Raw genomic sequence first — 22,815 nt, forward strand, 5'->3', positions numbered from 1 at the left:
AATTAATCGTTTCTGTATTTACATAGTTATTTTATTAAATATATTTCGCAATGAATGTACTCAGTTTTCAAAGTAAGCCTTGTTTACTTTGCACAGATTTCACAGACATGCATTGGTACAACGGTACAACGAACCGGATTTTTGTGTGCAGTGCACGGTGTTAACACCGTGGTGCAGTGTTTGGATGTGTAAATGCAGCTGCAAACCAAATTCCGTGCACTTAAATCCCGCGGTGTAGCCATGGGCGAGAGTGGCACATCGGTGAATTGTATTCACCAGTGTGCCACTCCCGCCCCTGTCTACACCACTGGATTGAAGTGCACGGAATTTGGTTTGCAGGTGCATTTAGATGTCTAGATGCTACACACAAAAAACAGCTTTGTCATTCTGAACAGGAGCCGAGATATTAATGAGAAACCCTTATTTGGAGGTCTCTGGGAGGGCAACAAATTTGGAAATTGCTGGTTGCTATAAAGCGTACTCGGGACGTTTTTTGGCGCCGTAGGGTTTATTCCGGGAAGCAGTATATGTCCCACCAAAACTTTTTTGGGACATTTTCGGGAGGTTGGTGGTTTGCTGGATATATATATAATATATATATATATATATATATATATATATATATATATATATATATATATATATATATAATATGCATGAATTGTCTAGGAACCTTTAGAGTGAATGTAACAACTATAGAGTCTCGAAGATATTCAAAGGAATGCCATGCGATTCATATTCAACAAATTTTCCGCGTTTGACTCGCACACTATATGAACTGAAATCGAATGGAATGCAGCTATTGAAGGAACGAAGGTAATAAATTCAGGCTTGAACTTCCCCCTCAGCTTCACGATGACAAGTTAGCTATAGATTCGCCTCCATATTTATCACCTCCAACTACAACAGGCCAACTTGGCGTCACCAACGAAATGCAGAAATGTCATATTTTGCACGTACTGACTCGCCAAGTTTCGTTATTTTTTTTTCTGTGGCCGTAAGTGATTAACTTGTCTCAGTGAAGCAGATTTTAAGACTTTCCAAAAACATGATTGTACATTTACACTGGTATAATCCTTGTCCTATTGTTCATTGCAAATACCGTGTGGCTGCATTACTGCTGTTTCTTGAGTCCGCAGTATGGAATGAATGAATGAATGAATGAATGAATGAATGAATGAATGAATGAATGAATGAATGAATGAATGAATGAATGAATGAATGAATGCAACGGAGGACCATGGTTTTCTGGAAAGGGATAAGCCACCGATGTACACAGGGTTAACAAGTAAGATTCATGGTAAGATAAATAAATGTATCCTCCTCCTTGTACAAAGAGTTCCTCGAAGATATCGACTTCAAGGTGCAGGCAGCGACTACACATACAAACCCCGCTCTGCTGCGCGGAAAGACACGTCATTCACCGCAGCGCATCGCACAAAAGACATAGCGGTGCACGCTCAATGACGCGCACCTTTCTTCTCCCGCGGGGAGACACTGCAGAGAACGATGTCGAAGACGGTGGTGGATACACGCGAGAATCTACCGAACCTGCAGGCGAGACCCGTGTGCGGGCGCGCGTGGTCGCGAGATAGCGCAGGAAACGTACGGTTTCCGGAGGGAGGCAGGCAGGCAGGTCCTCACTCGGTCTGCGAACGCTCGAAAGAAAAAAAAAAAAGATGATGATGATGAACCATTTTCCAAGCCAAGAATATACAGTACAGCGCCACGCTGTGGTAGGCAGCGGGTAGATATATAGCGCGCGACGCTTTTTCTCAGCGAGGTTCCACGTTTCTCGTCCTCCGGGAGTGCAGAAGTAGGGCACTGGCCCAGGAGACTCCGTCTCGACGGGAAGACGGGAGGATGGGTGGGCGGCGAATGAGGAGAGAAGGAAGGGGGGGGGGGGCGTTCCCCTTCTTCTTATTCCATTTTTAGAGAGCGCAATGCGTCTTTTCCATGATAGGCGCCCTTTTTGTTTTTGACCCATTTCGTTTCGTTTTTAATAAGAAATTCTTACTTTCCCCCGAGCGACGTGGGGCACACTCGAATGAAGAAAGAGAGCAGAGCTCCTCGGTTACGAAAGAATTAATAAAAACGAGCTAGCTTCCAAAATATTAAAAAAAAGAAAATGTTTCAAAGCGAATTGAGAAGCAGTATTCGACGCTCGGGTGATCGGTAGCCATGGGGGCAACGAAAAAATATTACTCCATATTTTGAAAAATATCGCCGGAGAGAGCGAGAGAGAGTTCGCAATGTATTTATACAGGAGGCTACGCGTATCCTCTTACTTCGCGCAGTATGCGTGCGATGCGTAAGCGATATTTTTAACCTAATGGGGCACTTTTTCTTTTTTTGCCTGTCCGAGGTCACGCCGATGACATTCTGGGTCGGTTTGAAGTACACTCTATGTCTTCGTTGCTTACCTCGCACAGCGTGCCCTGGTGTTAAATGGAAAGGTTAATGCTGTCGAGCGATGCGTTTCCGAACTCGGGGTGCGTGACAAACTTGACTGCTGCGTTGGCTGCTCTATCTTTCCAGCAGTCTGTGATGGTACAGTATGGAGAAAAAAAAAAAGAAAATGAAAAAGTTGCCTTTCCCTGTCTTCTACCTCACAAGGTATTCTACCTCACAAGGTCTTCTACGTCACAAGGTATTTTTGGTCGTTTTCGACAGACGCTCGTCGCATACACCCGCACACACTCGCGCGCGCGCGGGCGTAAGCATATCCCGCCGCTCAAAAGCACGCTATAGGATTAATGGTTTTTCTTAGAAGAAATAGTTAGGCAAATAACCACAGGCTGACCGCGCGTTTGAGCAAAGCTTTCTTGAAACGTTTGGATTAAGTTAGGTTTTATACACTAATACTCATGTGACATGCAGCAACACGCAGCCGGTCAGTGGCGTATAGCCAGGGGCAGTGGTATGGGGTTCAAATCCCCCCCCCCCCCATTCACCACCCCCTCCCCTCCGCGACACGACACGTGGACAGGTAAGTCCTTTGGGCATGTCAGCACATTGGCAATATTTTTCTTGTTATCGTACATTCAGCCTCGTCGATCTGCCTTGTGGATCGTCGATGTCACTTCGCCTCTGGCAAAGGCGAAAATTCAGGTGCATTCCAGTGATTGACATCGGAAAAGTTGGCTTATACCTGTTGCGCAAAATGTGTTACGGGAAGCTCGAGGGCACTTTTGAAGGCCATGCGCTGCGTATTTAGATACCGCACCACCACAGACTGCCGCAACGAGCCCATGCACACGCCATCGAAATGCCCAGGAGACCTCGTGACCTGATAAAGCGCTGCGTAGCTTCGGGTAAGTGGGCTTGGAGACGAGCGCTAGCCCGCGCTGACAACACTGACAACGCTTGCGCGCCAATGTGTTTTTCAAGAGCGAAACGACATTTCAGGAAGAAAAAAGCTATATATATATATATATATATATATATATATATATATTTATATATATATATATATATCCCGAAGTGTATGGGCCTCCCCTTTTAGCGCGGTAAGTCGCGTGCCTTGCCTTTGTCACATCGTTAACTTTTTTTTTTTCCCGAGCCACACACGTAGCCCTGTTTCTTTCGCCCTGTCTATTTGCTATTTATTTCTTGTTTCTTTGTGTGCTCTGACCCCGCCTCTTGTCAAGTTCTAACAAATTGCGACACTGTGTATGTCAGTATGTATGTCTCTCCCTCTCTCACTTTCTTTTCATTTTTTTTTTTTGCTGTTGTTGTTCTGGCCCATCCCTTGTCCCGTTCCAGCGAATCGCGACGGTGTACGCATCTGTGTCTGTATTGGCGAGAATCTGTACTTAAACCCCAACGCAATGTCATAATGTCATCTTTGATAAAGGCCGGTCCCCGGCCGAAAGCTCAGAATAAATGTTGTTATGTTTCTCACTGTGACTTCCTCTCATATATATTTTAACTGATAGCCGGGAATATTCGACAATGAATAAATGCTCAAATGCGCAGCCCACGTCATCTCCTTAAGCCCGACAATGGCTTCTCAATTTTGACATCGCACGGCTATTACCATAAATTCAACGCGCTATGCGTTCAAGCGAATGATAAACAGCGAACGCGGTGCACTGGATGTCAGGCGAGGTAATATTTGACGGTCAGCACACATGACGAATGCGATGTCCCGTGAAAATTAAGTGTATATGATACATAACGTTGTTTTTTGCGCCAAATCAAAGTGGATGCAAGGACACAGAAAGATGAAACGACGTTACGGATCATCGACACCGTGGTGTAGCCAGGGGGTGGCACACCGGGCACGGAGACGGGAGGCAAAGGGAAAGAAGCACACAATACAAGCGCTTACGAATAAGTTATAGAAGTTTTCATTATCCCCCTCAGCGCATTTCCCTAGTTGACTTGATCATCCCTGAAGCCGTGATCATAACGTAATCATCACGCAGACTGCAGCGCCATACTTTCCAGTGTTGGCTCCCGACACCATCCCATACATCCATGGACTGTCGGGATTTCGAAACCACAGAATGCGGTGAACGGTCGCGAAGGCGCAAACTTATCCAGGTGTTTGTGTCGAGACACATTCCGTTGAAACAGCAGAAGAGGAGGCCAACAAAGTTTGTCAGCACGATTACGTTTTCCAGGTGGGATCACTCTGTTGACCTCCCGTTTGTTTTTATGAAGTCCCAAGCGTCCCAAGCAAATCGCCGTGCTCCCGATGCGTGGAGTTGTAACCGATATGAGTCCAATCGGAGACGGCCCATTAGTACTGCTTTTCAGTTTACTTTATAATGTAGTGCATATCTGCTAACCTTTCAGCTTCATTCTGCCTGGTTTAATGCTGCAAAGGAAGAACTATCTACCCAGGCCAGTTCGACGGAAGAAAAAAAATGCGCATTTGGTTATGGCATATGTTTGGATGCAAGAAAAAAAATATTGTAGAATGGATAGGGCGCAAACAGGGGCGCCAGTGAAAAGACGAAGACGAGGACGGTTGTTGGTGCTCGTGCTCGCTCCGTTTCGGACTGCTGGTCGCTGAACCTGTGCTATTTATTTATTAAACGCATCCCGGACTCAACGCTAAACGCGTACTATCAAGTGGTGGAGAGTGCTGGTTCTCTTTTGCACCCTGGAACTCCGCAACCGGACTCTACCTCCCCTGTCAACAATGCCTGACGACGTCGCACAGCAGAATGCTGCCACACCCCCAGGTGCTCGCTGTCCCGGTATTCTAAGGGAGCGCGACCCAGTCATCTTCAGCGGTACTGACGAGCAGGACGTCGAAGACTGGCTCTCTTCGTACGAAAGAGTGAGTGTCAACAACAAGTGGGACGATAACGACAAACTCGGCCGCGTCCAGTTCTACCTGAGAGGAGTCGCGGAACTCTGGTTTAACAACCATGAGGCTGAGATTACCACCTGGGCCTCTTTCAAAACGACTTTCGCGGACGTATTCGGCCGACCGACAGTGCGCAAGCTCCGCGCCGAGCAGCGCTTGCGTGATCGCGCCCAACTGTCTGGAGAGTGTTTCACTTCCTATATTGAGGATGTCGTCGGCCACTGCCGCCGCTTCAATCCTGCCATGTCCGAGGCCGACAAAGTCAAGCATATAATGAAAGGCATCGAGGACGATGCGTTCCACATGCTTGTGGCGAAAAACCCTCAAACAGTCACGGACGTCATTCAGCACTGCCAGAGCTACGACGAGTTGCGAAAGCAGCGCATTTCCACACGCCGTCCTAGCTTCGACACGACCAGTACGTCAGCAATCACCGTTGGCGCCATCTCTCCGGACCCGACGGTATTGACGCAGCAAATCAAGCAGTTCATCCGAGAAGAAGTTGCGTGACAATTGTCTCTTGCACCCTTTCTCCCAGGCAATGCTCATGGGCTCCCCTCGTCGCTGCGACAAACCATTGAAGAGCAAGTATCCGAAGCCCTTCCGCCTACGCACCAGCCGCCGCCTGTATCCGCGCCCTTGACCTACGCTGACGTCGCGAGAAGGCAGTCACATGCGCGGCCACACGGCACGGACTCTGCTCACTCCTCAAGTGCATTCTACTCAACGCAGGCGCCGGCAGGCCCGCCCGTTCCACTTTATCGCCGTCCTGTCACCCCTCCTCATAATCCTTGGCGCACAACAGACAACCGACCAATCTGTTATTACTGCTGTCTACCCGGCCATGTCGAGCGTTTCTGCCGCCGCCGCGTTGCCCGTCCAGGTACCGTTGACGCAAGTTACAGCTACGTCCGTACAGAGCCACCACAGCCGATGCCCTCCCACGCTACTTCGGACACCTCTTCACCCAACCGCCGAACCTTTCAACTCCCGTCGGTCGCCGTCCCCGCGCCGACGTTCGCTTTCGCCAATGATTCGTCGCCCCTCGCCCACCCAAACGGAAAACTGACCATCGCAGTTCCGGAGGCAAGAACTGCGCCGCTGTCGAAATTTACAAGACCTCGTTCTCAACCTGCTAACGAAATAACTGTCTTCATTGAAGGTGTTGCCGTGCACGCCTTAGTCGATACGGGAGCTGCTGTGTCTGTGTTGAGCGAAGCAATGTGCCAGCAAGTTAAAAAAAATTACGATTCCGCTTTCTGGTCTTTCTCTCCGTACGGCAACCGCACATCCCATACAACCTTCCGTGACGTGCACGGCTCGGCTAGTCATTCAGGACGTTTTGTATGTCGTCGAATTTGTCGTCTTTCCACACTGCTCGCACGACGTTATATTGGGCTGGGACTTCCTTTCCACGCATCATGCCATTGTTGACTGTGCCCGTGCCGAACTAGAATTATCACCAATCTCCGACATCGATTCTGGCAAATCATCTTTTCCTCGTGTCGTCGTCGCCGCGGACACGGACATCCCACCTATGTCTTCTGTTCGGGTACCGATCTCCTGCGACTATGCTTTCTCTAGCGCCATGTTCACACCGTCAGAAGCATTCACTTCTCGTAAGAATTTCATTCTCCCCTTTGCTCTTGTCACGATCGAAGACTCCTGCTCAAGCATTTATGTCACGAACCTGCTTTCGGTCGCAGCCACAGTATTCCGCGGAGAATGTATAGGAAGACTTGAGGAGATTGATTCTGCTTGCGCTAGCCAACTGCTCGATCGCACAACAAGCCTCCAGGTCGCCAGCGTTAATCTCGTTACCACGCCCGACACATCTTCCCTAGACGCTTTCCTTCCATCAATTGATTCGGACCTTCCTATTGCTCAACGCACCCAACTCTTGAAGCTTCTCGACCACTTTCGGACGTCTTTCGACTACAAGCAAACCAGTTTGGGTCGAACGTCTGCCATCGTCCATCATATAGACACCGGCAGCCATGCACCCCTGCGTCAGCGTCCATACCGGGTCTCTCACGCTGAACGCCGAGTTATTGATGACCAGGTGACTGATATGCTTAGTCGTGGCGTTATACAGCCGTCCCACAGTCCTTGGGCCTCCCCAGTGGTACTTGTGAAAAAGAAGGACGGTAGCATCCGATTCTGTGTTGATTATCGGCGCCTTAACAGGATCACACGCAAAGATGTCTATCCGCTCCCAAGAATCGATGACGCGCTCGACTGCTTGCAAGGGGCGGAGTTCTTTTCTTCACTGGACCTTCGATCGGGGTACTGGCAGGTACCTATGGATGAAGCTGACCGCCCAAAAACTGCGTTCGTAACTCCTGACGGCTTGTACGAGTTCAACGTGATGCCGTTTGGCCTTTGCAACGCCCCCGCCACCTTCGAGCGTCTTATGGACAACACTCTTCGAGGTCTCAAGTGGAACACGTGCCTTTGTTATCTGGACGACGTCGTAGTTTTTTCAAAGGACTTCGACATCCATCTTCTGCGCCTCGCAAGTGTCCTGGAATGCCTCACACAGGCTGGCCTACAACTCAATTTGAAGAAGTGTCACTTCGCCGCCAGGAAGCTCACCATCTTGGGACATGTTGTCAGCAAGGACGGCATTCTACCCGACCCTGCAAAGCTCCGCGCTGTCGCCGAGTTTCCCAAGCCGTCGACCCTGAAAGAACTCCGGAGCTTCATAGGCCTCTGCTCATATTTTCGGCGATTCGTTCGTGATTTCGCATCCATAATGGCCCCTTTAACACGCCTACTTGCTGACAGCCAAGGTGTCATGGCATGGTCTTCCGCTTGCGACGCCGCATTCGCGAAATTACGTCATCTACTGACATCGCCACCGATTCTACGTCACTTTGACCCAGACGCCCCTACCGAAATCCACACGGACGCCAGTGGAGTCGGCCTTGGCGCTATTCTTGCTCAACGCAAGTCTGGCTTCGACGAGTACGTTGTTTCCTACGCAAGTCGCACTCTCACCAGAGCTGAAGAAAATTATTCGGTCACGTAGAAAGAATGTCTAGCCATGGTTTGGGCAATTACAAAATTTAGACCTTACGTATATGGCCGCCCATTTGATGTCGTGACTGATCACCATGCCCTCTGCCGGTTATCTTCACTGAAAGATCCATCTGGTCGTCTAGCGCGATGGGCATTACGTCTCCAAGAATACGACATCCGCGTCGTCTACAGGTCAGGCCGTAGACATTCAGATGCCGACGCTCTTTCTCGCTCTCCCCTTCCCCATCACTGTGGCAATCTGTCTGTTTCCAGCTACGATTCTGCGACCCTTACACACGCTGACATGCCTTCTGAGCAGCGTCAGGACCCTTGGATAGTCTCTTTAATGGAGTTCCTATCTAAGCCGTCACCACGTACCGCCACTCGCTCGCTGCGGCGCACAGCTCGACATTTCACCATCCGCGATGGGCTCCTATACCGCCGCAACTATCTGTCTGATGGTCGCAAGTGGTTGTTGGTGATTCCTCGCCATCTCCGTGCCGATATCTGTGCCTCCTTTCACGCGGATCCCCAATGCGGACACGCTGGTGTAATCAAAACCTATGCACGCCTCCGGCTGCGGTACTACTGGCGTGGCATGTACCGCTTCGTCCGCCAATACGTGCGTTCATGCTCCAAGTGTCAGCGCCGGAAGAGCCCCCCACGTATAGTCACTGGACCGCTCCAGCCGTTGCCTTGTCCCTCCCGGCCGTTTGATCGCATCGGAATTGATTTGTACGGCCCCCTTCCGTACACACCAGACGGGAACCGCTGGGTGATCGTCGCTATCGATCATCTGACACGCTATGCTGAGACTGCCGCGCTGCCAGAGGCCACATCACGTGAAGTCGGCTTATTCATACTTCACCAACTTGTTCTTCGCCACGGCGCGCCTCGCGAGCTACTCAGCGACCGCGGACGCACGTTCCTCTCTGATGCCGTACAAGCCCTCCTCCGTGAATGCAACGTTGTGCACCGGACAACCAGCGCCTACCATCCACAAACCAACGGAATGACTGAGCGCTTTAACCGCACACTAGGCGACATGCTGTCCATGTACGTCTCCGCTGACCACACCAACTGGGACCGCATACTACCCTTTGTTACGTACGCTTACAATAGCGCCACTCAGTCTACGACAGGATTTTCTCCCTTCTTTCTCCTTTACGGCCGCGAACCTTCCTCATTTATGGACACCATTCTTCTGTACCGCCCGGACGCTTCAGAGTCTACAACTCTATCTGAAGTCGCCACCTACGCCGAGGAATGCAGGCAGCTCGCACGTTCCTTAACAGCACAAGACCAAGCACGCCAAAAGGACCACCATGACGCAAACCTGCCTCCCCAGTCATATTCGCCTGGAACATTGGTGTGGCTTCGCGTTCCCTCCTCTGCTCCTGGCCTTTCCACAAAGCTACTGCAGAAGTATGAAGGCCCCTACCGCGTCTTAAGTCAAGCCTCTCCCGTCAACTATGTTGTCGAGCCCGTTCAACCATCCGCAGACCGGCGTCGCCGTGGCCGCGAGATTGTTCACGTCGACCGACTGAAGCCGCACTACGACCCACCAGTCGTCCCTGTTCCTTAAGTCGCCAGGATGGCTCCTTTTCTGCGGGGGAGTGATTTGTAGAATGGATAGGGCGCAAACAGGGGCGCCAGTGAAAAGACGAAGACGAGGACGGTTGTTGGTGCTCGTGCTCGCTCCGTTTCGGACTGCTGGTCGCTGAACCTGTGCTATTTATTTATTAAACGCATCCCGGACTCAACGCTAAACGCGTACCATCAATATTAACGTCCGACATTTCGTGCTCAATACAGTGCATGGATGTTTCACATTAGTGATGGTGATGTCAGCGAAGGCATCATTTAAATTTAGTCATAGTGCCGAAGCCAGAGAGGGAAGGTTAATCTGCCCCTCCCCCCCCCCCCCTCCCCCAGTAAATTTTAACATTTACACGCACACATACACGCGCGAAACATACATAGAGGGAAGTCGTACCTACCCCCGCAATAATTTTCTGATTACCGCCCTCTTAAGTCACGTCAATATATGCTGGTGCCTGCAAGCGTCAGTTTTCTTATCGTCCTCGTCTCGGTAGTTGCGCTGTTAGTTCAGAGGCGTAGCCAGAAATTTTTAACGGGAGTGGTGGGGGGCTTCAACCATACGTTGCGGGTGTTCGTGTGTGCGTTTGTATGTGCGCGTATGCGTATATATACGCATGCAAAATTTAAAGAAAATTCGGGGGAAGGGGGTGACCCCTCCTCCCCCCCTGCTGTTGATCATGCATCACCAGCTCGCTTAAGTTTTCATGTTACTAAGCGTCCGTTTCGCAAATATATATATATAAAAAACTTGACCTTGTTTAGTACAGACAGTGTAAACTTATTCGTTAAACTAAATGGTGAAAAATTTTGGTGAAGAGGGGCTACCGGGCCGCGCGTACCGAGCCATTGCCTTGCACGCATCTCCGTGTCACACACAGCCACCCAGCCAGCGCATAATTTCAACTTCTGATTTTGGTTGCGAAGTAAGGACCGCCTGCAGGCGATCCAGCTAGAGAATGCAACAGTGATGTGTTTAAATATTCCTTTTTTCCGGTTGCCATCCGTGAATGGAATATGTTAGCGCCTCTCGTCACTAGCACTGAGTCACTGTCTCAGTTTGAGTCAGGACATTGAAAAAACCCTATAATATGTTCAATTTGTCAGTAGCAACATTCATGCAACAAGCATATGTACTTGTACATTGTGCATGTAGTCGTAATGCAGCTTGTAATGTTTATCTGTCATTTACATCTACTCGTATATTGTTTATATATTATGTAGTTTAAATTGCCTATGTATAGAGATCAAAGTTGATGTTACTCTTTTTTTTTATGTATTCCTGATTGGTCAATATGATAAGTATTCATAGTATCTGTACATAGTGCCCACCTGCTATGGTCTCAGTAGAGACTGGCAGTATTGTAAATAAATAAAAAAAATGCAATCAAGATAAAAATAAAAACAGTGCGCCGCCCGGGAATCGAACCCGGGTCGCAAGAATGGGAATCTTGCATGATACCACTACACCAGCGGCGCCACGTAGAATTGGGTTGCTTAGCGTCTATATATGCTGAATTGTGTCATCAGTAATGCTTGGCCGTTGAGAGCGCATGGAGACAATGCAACAAAAAATAACGCACGAAAGAAGAAAACAGAGCCAGCTGTTTTATGCCGAATCATTTGAGCGTTTTGTATCGTACGCTTTCAAGGAACAAAGGTGGCCAAGGTAACCGAGGCTATCTCAAGCGAACGGGAAGGTGCCGACATCTATCGGGATGTGTCAAAAGCATCACAACTTTGGATACGCCCCCTGCGTTCTGCGTGGCGCTCGTTCTCCAGCCAAGGAAGGAGCGGGCATGGAGGCGTCCGCAGCTTGCAATGATGACGGTGCTTCACCAGGAAACGGAGAAACTCGTCAACTGTTGGAGGAACTCGCTGCCGACTACAGCCAGTTCTTTAAGGTGGACATAAGCAACGACAAGCGCATATTGGACGAAGGCATCGATGAGCTGCTGGCGCGGCTTGACGAGTTCACCGGCCTCATCAATATGGTACGCAGCGACGATACCCTGTGCTTGACACACACGCTTCCGGACATCTGCGAGAAAAGCAAAGCTTTGGAACAGGTGTACAGCCGGATTGACGCCCTGGAGCAGTTCGTCGGTGTGGTTCGCGAAAGCGTAGACGCGATGGAGGAGAAGGTGACTGAAGCCGAGAACGCATTCGGTGGCAGCACAGTGAAAAAGTTTCTTTCGAGTCTTCCGTCACCGTTGTTTGCCAAGAAACCCGCTCCGCAGTACAAGAAGCAGCTGCGCTACGAAGAGCCGGAAATATTTCGCTGCTCGGACTATCTGTCGACCGTATCGGCGGACGATCCGTTGCCGACGAGCGCGTCAAATTTCTCCCTGGAGACCTCCGCGAGCGACCGCAGCGTTGAAGATGACCGCACACCTCTGAGTCCGGTCGACTGACTAATTTCGCCAGGCACGGGGTGCACGTCGCATCGCGAAGATACTGTGGTGCATGCAACGACGCTTTCACTACGTGTGTAAGTCAAGTGCACGACAAGGTGGCTTGCTAAATGAACGCAAGTTACTGCAGACTCATAGAAATATAATTTATTCAGGGAATTTATTAAACCGTACTTGATAACGTGATCTTCGCTGCTTGCTCTTCGTGTGGGATGTGTTTTCTGTAGACGATCAGCCACGCTTATGGCTACAGCTCGTTTCGATACTTTTGTAATGCGGTATAGCATGGGGTGCTGTGTTTGGAACAATAACAGCTGCGAGAATGTTGCTTTCTTGACCAAAGCGGAATGGTTTCCTTAAATACCTTATTTTAGGAGCAGTGCCGTGTCGCCCGGCTAGCTCAGTCGGTAGAGCATGAGACTCTTAATCTCAGGGTCGTGGGTTCGAGCCCCACGTTGGGCGTAATTTTCTTTTTTTTTTTTTTTTTTTTTTTTTAACACTTCTGTACAGTACTTTGTAGAAGTGCAGAACACTTCATATGCTTGCGATCGCTGACGATGTGACCACGCACCCGGTTATGTTCTTGTATTCCATGCTGCAAGCTAGAAACCAGAGCTCGACAAACAAGTTGACGCGGCACTGTGTAGTGCAACAAAATAAAGACATAAAAAGGCACGCTATAACACACACTTCCAATAATGCGTTTATTTCATTCGGAGGGCGGTTACTCCAGCCTTGTGACACAACAAAAATGAGAATCGCTTCGTACCACGCACTCAACGTAAAAGAGCGCACATCACTACATCCTTTTGTTCAGTAATGTTTCCTCAAGCGCGCATGTATACTTTATTCAGTGAACGTGAGGAGTGGCTACCGGGCCATTGCGTTGCAGGCGATCTCCGTCTGTAACACCGGTAACACTACATTCTAGGGACCGTAACACTACCCAGCGCATAATTCAAATTTCTGTGAAGAGTGACTACCGGGCCGCGCGTACCGGGCCGCGGCCCTGCCGGGCCATTGCCTTGCACGCATCTCCGTGCGACACACTAGCCAGCGCATAATTTCAACTTCTGATTTTGGTTGTGAAGTAAGGACCGCCTGCAGGCGATCCAGCTAGAGAAATAACGGCAGAGATCAGGTAGCGATCACATACTCCGTTTCCGAACCCTCGAATAACGCATATACGTTTGGAAGACGCAATCAAACACGACCTACCAACATGCTCAAGTGACTGAGCGCAATTAACATTTTAGCTTGAGGCAAACGCGCAGAAAGTGAAATTTAGATAACAGTAGCACGTAAACGTGCACGCACAATTCAAATACTTATTTAAGAAGATTTGCCTTTGCCAACAACTAACTAATTTTATATAAAATGTACACCTCGAAGACTGCCCATCGCGGCTGTCGCGCTCCACGCACGCTGCTGATGAAATACAACTTGTATACTGCAGACAGCGTTCGCAATAGTGGCCTCTGTGACTGGTTGCAATACGCGCACCTCTCTGAGGCCATTGCGTTCCGCCGATTGTTCTGCTGATGCAGGGAGTCCTGCATCTTTCCAGTTCGTTTCAAGCACACACACACACACACACACACACACACACACACACACACACACACACACACACACACACACACACACACACACACACACACACACACACACACACACACACACGCACATGCACGTGGTGTGTGCCCATCTCCTCCAGTGGGATCCTGCTTATGATTGTAATAACGACCACGATCATCCTTACATAAGCTGTTTAATTTTTTCATGCTCGTGCGTGATGCAGAGATCCCTGATAAATCTTTAACAATTTCTGGCGGTTCTTGTTTCCCCACCACATAAGCGAAAGCTGCACAGTCCGATGGCTATGGACATCATAGTCATTTTCGCTTTTCACTAGTACTCAATTTCACCGTGAGGGAGCCACACGGCAACAGCAAAAATGGCGGCACCCAGCGCAAACGGCTTGGCGATTCCACCAAAAACATTTTATGCTCGTTCTTCAAAAAACAAAGGTAAATATTTCCATCTCTTACCTGATTTGTGTCTAGAAATCTTGCAGTTGCTGTTAAGTTGGTTTTGTTCGGTGCTTTACTGCGTAAAAGTGTTCTCATGGGAACATGTTTTCAGCGTATCATATATGATACAGTGGGCATTCATCGTAAACTTCACCGTCCGTATCATATATGACACGAATTGCGATTGCCTACAGATACATCTGTTACAACTTCTTTTTTCAGCTCCCAGGGTCAAGGATATGATATAGCCTGCATGCATTCGGGTGACGACAGCGACTTTGGTGACCTGACTGACGACGATCGACGAACACATTCCAGACAGTGCACCCAGGCTTGCCACAGATGATACTGACAACTCTGATCAGTCCTCCGAAGAGGATGAAGACGATGGCGGCAACTTGCACTGCGGCACAGGATCCGTGGACAGGGGTCACTGGAGAAAGCGCCTGATGGATTGCTGCCTCCCTGCATTCGCAGACACATCCACGCAGCCTACCAAGGTTCATTCTTTCCTGTCTTACTTCAGACAGTTCGTAACCCCATCAATGATGAACGCAGTAGTTCGGGAGACGAACCTGCACAGCACCCAGACCTCTGGAAAATTCCTGAATGTCGCGGAGAGCGAGCTTGACCAGTTTGTTGGTCTGTACTTATTGATGGGGCTGGTGCAGATGCCCAGTGCTCGCAGTTATTGGGAACATGGAACGCGGTTTTCTCCCATTGCGGATATAATGCCACGCAACCGGTTCGAGAAAAATCATGCGCCTTTTGCACTTCACGGACAACAACGAAGCCAGCGACGAAGCAAAACAGGACAAAGTATGGAAAATCCGCCCGTGGTTAGATGAACTTCAGCAAAACTTCCTTACTGTAGAACCCGAACAACTGAACAGTTTGGATTGAAATCTAGAAGATGGTACATGTACCTTTTTTATCAAACTCTCATGATGAGTATAGTGAACGCCTGGCTTCTGTACAGGCGTCACTGCGACAGCCTCAGTGCGAAAAGTGTGAGGCTCTGACCATTCCAGGCTGGCATAGCCCAATGCCTCATCGCAGTGGGCAAAAATCCAGTTGGAAGACGATCCTCATTTGGAATACCAGCTTCCAAAAAACGCCAAGACTGTTCAAGCTCACCCGACGACGAAGTGTGCAAGGATGGAGTTGTCCACATGCCAGTTTGGGGCACCAACAGGCTCAGGTGCAGGCATTGCCCTCCAGCAAAGAACTCTTTTTCTTTTAATTATTGTGGCAAGTGCAATGTGCAGTTATGCCTCAATAAGGATCGCAATTGTTTTGCTGCGTATCACATGTAAGGCATACTATATGTACTTACTAGCAGTAATGCCCAGTGTATCATATAAGATACGCTTTGTATTACGCATAAATCTCTCTCCAAAAAATAAAACCTTGTTTGGCTATCCTTTCTGACACATAGGAAGTGTGAATCTACATATATATATATATTTTTTTCTTTTTCAACAACTTCTGGGCATTACAGGGTAATGTAGATGGTACTCGAAGAATCAATTTGTGACTAGAATTAAGCTGCAACAGTGGTATAGAGAGGTGGAGTTGCTTGCATATCTAACTCTGGTGTTGCCTGAAGCCTTGTGGGTGTGAATGTCCCCCGATTCGGTCACGGTTTACTTTAGGATTCTCTCATACCGGACAGGGGGTGATGTGTGATATCTTCTGAACAACCACAGTAATCAGTCTTTCTTTGTTTTTTTTCCATTCACATTTGCAATCATTGATTCTCGATGACTTACCATATCTGGCATTACATGATCTGCATAGTGACACTGCCGACAGAGCAACGAACCAGATCGAGGGTGGCAAAATTTAAGTTAGCAATTATAGCTCGATGTAACGTGCCGAAAGATATGGCTTATAATTTCTCATTTCATGACCACTGTCAACGCGAGTTAGCCACTCTCCTCCGACACATTACATAGATGCACATACAAATGTGGAAAAGTGTCTGGAAGGGGCATATGCTTGGGCATGGTGGTAATCCATACAGTAACCTTTTCAGCATACAAAAAGATCAAAGGACTGAATTTCTGGAATGTTTCAACAGCTAGAGCAATCAAAATAGACAATGCTGCAGAGTTGGTTATAGTTTACTCATATTTATTGAAAACTTGTGAAGCCAGCAGTCTCTTTGCTGCTGAGTCCATAAACTACAACAATGTCAAACGGCTTCCACCTTTCGTAGCTTCGTGATACTGCTCATGTTTTTATTGTCAAATCTCCAGTCTGTCATGATGTAGGGACCATGGTGCGGCAGTCTGGCATTTCAAAGAAGGTTACTCCTAGCCAGTGGCGTAGCCAAGGGGGGCACACTGGGCCTGTGCCCCCCCCCCCCCCCCCGAAATTTTTTTCTGCCATGGTATACAGAGCACTAAATGACACTCGACCACACTTACCTGCCCAGACCCCACGTCGGATCAAAAGCGTGCCCCCCCCCCCGAAAAAAATTTCTGCCTACGCCACTGCTCCTAGCCGTTGATGAATACCGTCAGCAGTTGATGAATACCGTCGGGACATCAGACTTCCAAGTGGCCCCGCACTCTCGCTGTACTTTCATGGTGAGAGTTTTTTATTGGTGACAAGCTGGGTGATGCGAGCTTGAAGGTAGACGGAGGTGAATAAAAGGTTTATTTGCATTGTTACAAGATCTATAGAGCAAACTTATTTACACTCATAGCTGCAGGCTAAGCTAGCTAGTACACTTTGAGTTAAATTGCAACATGTATGAAATTTAAGGAAGTACATGACTACATTATGATCGCAACACCTGTCTATGTTGTTCTGAGCGCACACATTTCATAACACGCCTATACGTTATTTTCAGAGCACACCCTCTAGAAAGTAACATGCTTCTCAGAAAACCGTGACCTTCTCTAGATTCCTTAGGTAACAAATGAGTGGTGTCATGACTGCCCAGTCATATTATAGACCATATGTACATGTTGAAAATGTCTGCCTTGGAGTGACCGAAGATCTAGAAATACCTTTGAGGAGAACAGTTCCTCACGAGAACATGTGCACTAGCACTTAAAAAAAATGAGGTGAATAAACCGTTGCAGCGATGACAGGGGAAAGGCTGTAGTTATACAAGTGCACCCAAATGATGTTAGTCTCTAAAGTGCTCTATCGACTTCTTTCCACAACAGTTGAATGCTTTGCAGGGTGAGTTGATTCATGGTCATAAAAAGAAGCAGAGCGCGAAAAAGGTGGGACACAGAAGGACACGAAGACGGGACGAGTGTTGTTATCTTTCTACGTCCCATATTTCTTGCACTCTGTTTTTATTTTGTGACTTGGTGTTGTCAATGCGCTCTTGGATGCGGTCGGCTATTTGAACTTGCATGCACCCTTTTTTTCACTCTTTGTGGTCGAATACTTCATAAATATCATGGGAAATATTTTAGTGTTGCGGTCTCGAGGCATGTAAATGCCACTAACTGGCCCACACCTGGATGACACACAGGCCTCGAGAGACAAACTTCATCATTTGTAGGGCTTGTTACTTGCAATGAACAGAGACATGCCCTACATCAGGAGTGCTGATCTTGTTAATTCATGTGCTCATGCTTACTGGAATGCGGTCATTTCAATGACGCTGGCATCGACCCTCCAGCTAATGCACCAAATTAAGCCGACAAGCCACAGCAGCATACAGAATTCAGCTACTTATTTTTGCTGTATGCTATGCTTTTCACAATCAGGTACCAAGCTTCTACCAGCTCCTGCATGACTGCATGCTAATAACGTAGGTGCTTTCATCTGCTCACCACAGGCAATGGTGCACCCGTGTGGCTTGAAGAAAAGCACATGGCCCATATTAGAAACTTCTTCATGTGATGCTGTGTAATGCCAAGTGCTCGCCGATAAAATGCGTCTTAATTACGAAGGTGAAAGCCTTATGTGGTTCATGAGTAAGAAAATCTGGTGTCCAGCATTGATAATATGAATGCCACCAAAAGTCATGTGTGGTGCATACTCGCATTCCATGTGCACGAATTAAAGGCAAATAAAAGTGAATAAAATATGAATTAATGTGTACTGATGTAGCAAGTGTATGCCTAGTGATTAAAAGTGGTCACTGTGTAAGGTGAATCAAACAGAAATCAAGGTGAATTAAATGTGCATCTTATGTGAATCGCATGTGAAAAGATTAAGGTTAATCACAAATGAAGTAAGGTTAATTCAAATGTGTCAAATTTTAATGAATAGTGAATTGAATGTAAGAATGATTTAAAGTGAATTAAAGGTGAGCAGAATGTTGTGAATTAAAAATGAATCAAACTTGAGAGCATAGGTTTTCATCTGTGCTCTCCCTAGCATTAGCTAAAGGAACTGTCAGCATTGTTTTTCTTCAGAGATTTTTGAAAAAGTCTATTTTTCCGATTTATCCAAATCAGTAGGTATTTCACACATACACACACAAACACACACACACACACTTCCTGACACAGAACTCCAGCAACATTCTGTGAAACCCTGCCTTCACATTTATTGTGTCATCCACTAATGCGCACATTCTTCGGTAATTTTACAGCCAATATCGATGAGGGGCATATATGAAATTAGGCCTACAGTAATGCACGAGCACATTTCCAGGAATACAAAAAGTAGATTGCAATGCTATGAGTCTGTTCAACAGCAGCAGCTGGTGGGGGTTCACTTCTTTGGTCGCCTTGACAACTGTGGGCAAATCAGACACGTGTGCTTCCTTCTGCATACTTGCTCATGTTTGGTCTTTGTCGTCCCAGATACCTACCTGCCGCAATCGATGCCTTCAGGAAATGAATCGACTGGCCCCTGCGTTCATCAATAGCACAGTTTCCATAGGGCAGCGACATCATAGCAGCACACTGCAGTGACACCCCATCCTGGCCAACAACAACATATGAGGACATTAGATTACACGGACCTGGCACTACTGCAGCCAGCCCAGACACATGCGTTTATGTGGGAGCACTTGCCAGGGCTGTAGCCAGAAATTTTTTCGGGGGGGGGGGGTGTGTTCAACCATGCTTTATGTATGTTCGTGCGTGCGTTTGTATGTGTGCGTGTATATATATGCAAGCACAAGTGAAAAATTTCGGGGGGAAGGGGTTTGAACCCCTGCCACTGGCACTTGCTAATTCTATGGTCTTTGCTTTACAGGTGCGTATCACATGCTTTGTACTTTAATTACATATTGTCTGGGCACTGTTTGTTAAAATGTGTATAGCATGAAAATAAAACAACTGTTGGTGACAATCAAGGAAGCTGCTAAAATGCTGGCTGACTTCAGCAGTAAGCTCGGATACTTTCAGCTAGGAAAAGTGCAACTGATATGTAAGAAGTACATTCTTATTAGGTAATTATGAATACCTCATAAACCTCAGAGGCATTTTACGTGAATTTGAGGGGGCATAGCTAACCATACAATATCGACAAATAGTGACCATATAGTTAAACGTAAGCATGGAATATACATAGTAATACATAAATGATGTTTTTAATAGCCTTTCTGAAGTTGGCAGGATTTCAGTGGCACACAGTGGTGCACAGTGGCGCAGCATGCGAATATCATTCATGAATGCACACTCCGAAGAATTCCGTCATGCTCGATAAAAAGTACTTCTGAAAAACGATAATGAACAGCTGCATGATAAACTCAGTAAAACCTGGGAAGAACTTACCGAACTGAAACAATACAGTCACTGAAACAATACAGTTATCAGCATATTTGCAGGGCTCTATAATTGCCCATAGTGCTCATCCCTTATTGTTTCTGTGATCTCATGTTCTGTGATGACTTGTTATCTGCATGGGCGTCGGCAGGGGGGTGCAAAAGGGACACTTGCCCCCCTCAAGCCACACCAGCACTTGCCCCCACCCAAGCTACACCAGCGCTCTCCCCCTCTCCCAGCCACAATGCAACACAGGCTTGCACCCCCCAAGACAAAATCCTGCCGACGCTCATGGTTATCTGTAGATTGAATGTCCTGAGCAATAATAGATGGAAAACCGAAATTTCCTTTTAAAAGTCATAGTAGCTAAACACACTTGGCAAGCACAAAAAAAAATTCATGACACTAAATGTTCAAATGGAAAAGTATCTCTGGATTCAATATGTCACATTCATATCAATACATCACTGGCAATTACTTGAATAAACATGAATTCGGTGTTCCATCTCGTATTGTTCATGATAATGCACTGCTTGCTGTCTAAATGGCGAGTGCCAATGTTAAGAGGGAATTATCTGTGCTGATGTTAATTTATCTAAAAGAGCATGCTGGCCATCAGCTGTATGCCAACTTTGTCAATTACTGCTCAGCAAGAAAACTGTGAAGAACCACTATAGTAAGTAAAGACACAGCTATGCGTTTAAATGAATGTGCTTGTGCCGAGGTTATCGGTTACCTCAAGTTCCATTGTACCTACCTCTAAGTGGTTTGAACATGCAAATGTATTTGTGCATGGCTTCTGTTTGTCACAATATCTGATAATTCACTGTGATATCATCTAATTTGGCATAATTAGAAGTTTAGTCCAGATTGGTAAATGAAGAGGTCACCGAAAAAAAGAAAACATAAGCTCAACATGTTACCAAAAAATGAAATGGTGAAAATGCCTAGATAGTAATCTGTATCAGCTAAGAGTTTGCTGGAGGGAGTCGTAACATGAAGAAAGCCAAGACTTGTACGTGTATAAAGGCTCTTACTGAATTAGTTTACATGTAAAAATGCGATCACTTTACGGTGCGATTATTAAACGGTATTTTAGAATTATGCTATTGTTGGTTTTGAATAACAGAACAATCATATTGTTATTTCAAACGCAACGTAATTTAGTGCATGACGAGTAACTGCTATTGAAACCACCACACGCATAGTCGCAGAGCTTCTCATCTTTCCTAAAACTCACAAACCTTGAAATGCTACCCTTGGCGGCATGCCTGCACAAGCAGGTGAAAGTACACTTATATTTTGTTAATAATCTTGTTGTTTGCACTGTAATGCCATGACAGTAGCATTTTATGGGCTGTTTTGTCAAGGTTTGTCAATGCTGCATTATTGCAATTGGCACACATAATGTCACCAGACACGTCCTCACCGTGCCATGGCTGTCTCATCTCATCTACATCGTGCCTTTTTTCCCAACAGTTTTATATATCTGTGAAACAGAGCTAGCATCACGTTACTCTATAGGTATCTATAGTAGTAATTTAAAATAAATGTAGGCTATGACATAAAGTAAAGGAAAAAAATACATTTTACCAATACAAGTTATGAATTTGATGGACAGGACATCCCACCTGGTGTGCTGGTAATTCCATTTAAAAAAGAAAATGTGTTAAATAAAGAAAGGTTTCTGTACGAGGCTTCGATAAAAAGGTTATGTACGTGAAATTGTTATTACCAACACTCAACCCTATTGGTTGACATCCAGTTTTATTTTTCATTTAAGCAGTACAAGAAGGGCAAAATAATAAACTATGATAATTAATAAATGGACATTGGTGTTAGGACAATGCAAAATGTTGCATAATGAGATAAAAGCAACAGAAAATGAGTGTTGAACTCGCTCATATTAAGTGAAACATGTAAACAAACGCACACAATTCATGAACACAAAAATTAAATAGGACTAGCTAGTGTCACACATATAAAATCAAATGTGTGTCAACAAGCAGGACATCACTTGAAGGGGCCACAAGGACAACTTTTTATTTGAAAACAAGTGATACGGCATGACAAAAGGCTCATCGTTTGTAAGCTGCACAGAAACTTCGCCAAACTGCAATTTATTTAAATTAAATTAAATGTGGAGAAGCTGTTTTTTTATAATGAGTGATTTGACATGCTTTGTTTGACAGTTTCAAATGAGATCATATTTGACTGTGAGAACTGAGTAAAGATGCCATATATTGTGGATTGCCCTTGTAATGAAAGCCACTGAAAAAAATTCATCAGCAGCAGTTATTGCTCAGATCTGATAGTATTGACTATAATACGCCCATTGTGAAGACTGGTAATATACGACAGCAGTTTCTCATACGTCCACCCTCTCACCGTGTAAGAAAAAGCTAGCATTGCTGCTTTTGTGTTTTCAGTGGTGGTTCAATGGACGAGTGTGCAAGGCCCCAAGTGCAATTCTCCTTAACCTATATTAGCAGGGGATTGATTGATTGATTGATTGATTGATTGATTGATTGATTGATTGATTGATTGAGTGAAACAACACGAGGCCCCAAATGCAATTCCCCTTAACCTATATAGCTGGGGATATGCCTAAAAAATAATGTGTACCTTATTCTAAAAAGAAAACTAAATTGGCCTACTAAGCTATTGTTTGATTAATTGGCCTACTAAGATATTGTTTGATTTGCCCTTGTAATGCTGACACTGTTCAGAAG

The 22,815-nt window shown here is 46.5% G+C and overlaps 1 protein-coding gene, 1 long non-coding RNA gene and 2 other non-coding genes across 4 annotated transcripts; 3 read left to right on the forward strand and 1 right to left on the reverse strand.

Annotated features, from left to right (window-relative positions):
• Nucleotides 1-11,351: 11,351 nt before the first annotated feature.
• On the reverse strand, nucleotides 11,352-11,422 carry Trnag-ccc (transfer RNA glycine (anticodon CCC)). Its single transcript has one exon. It is a non-coding gene; the product is annotated as a tRNA-Gly (tRNA).
• Nucleotides 11,423-11,709: 287 nt separating this feature from the next.
• On the forward strand, nucleotides 11,710-12,543 carry LOC119387651 (biogenesis of lysosome-related organelles complex 1 subunit 4). Its single transcript, XM_037655114.2, has one exon. It carries the CDS (start codon nucleotides 11,743-11,745, stop codon nucleotides 12,355-12,357), a length of 615 nt encoding a protein of 204 aa, XP_037511042.1. The 5' UTR covers nucleotides 11,710-11,742; the 3' UTR covers nucleotides 12,358-12,543.
• A 203-nt stretch (nucleotides 12,544-12,746) lies between these two features.
• On the forward strand, nucleotides 12,747-12,819 carry Trnak-cuu (transfer RNA lysine (anticodon CUU)). Its single transcript has one exon. It is a non-coding gene; the product is annotated as a tRNA-Lys (tRNA).
• Nucleotides 12,820-14,179: 1,360 nt separating this feature from the next.
• Nucleotides 14,180-15,825, forward strand: LOC119387652 (uncharacterized). The gene is made up of 2 exons (XR_005182540.2): nucleotides 14,180-14,387; nucleotides 14,613-15,825. It is a non-coding gene; the product is annotated as an uncharacterized LOC119387652 (long non-coding RNA).
• The last annotated feature ends 6,990 nt before the right edge of the window (nucleotides 15,826-22,815 follow it).

Source organism: Rhipicephalus sanguineus, chromosome 3, assembly GCF_013339695.2.
Source record: "Rhipicephalus sanguineus isolate Rsan-2018 chromosome 3, BIME_Rsan_1.4, whole genome shotgun sequence".
NCBI lineage: Eukaryota > Metazoa > Arthropoda > Arachnida > Ixodida > Ixodidae > Rhipicephalus > Rhipicephalus sanguineus.

Excerpts from the sequence above, each read along its gene's own strand:
- LOC119387651 (XM_037655114.2), top strand. The coding sequence starts at position 11,743 with ATGGAGGCGTCCGCAGCTTGCAATGATGACGGTGCTTCACCAGGAAAC.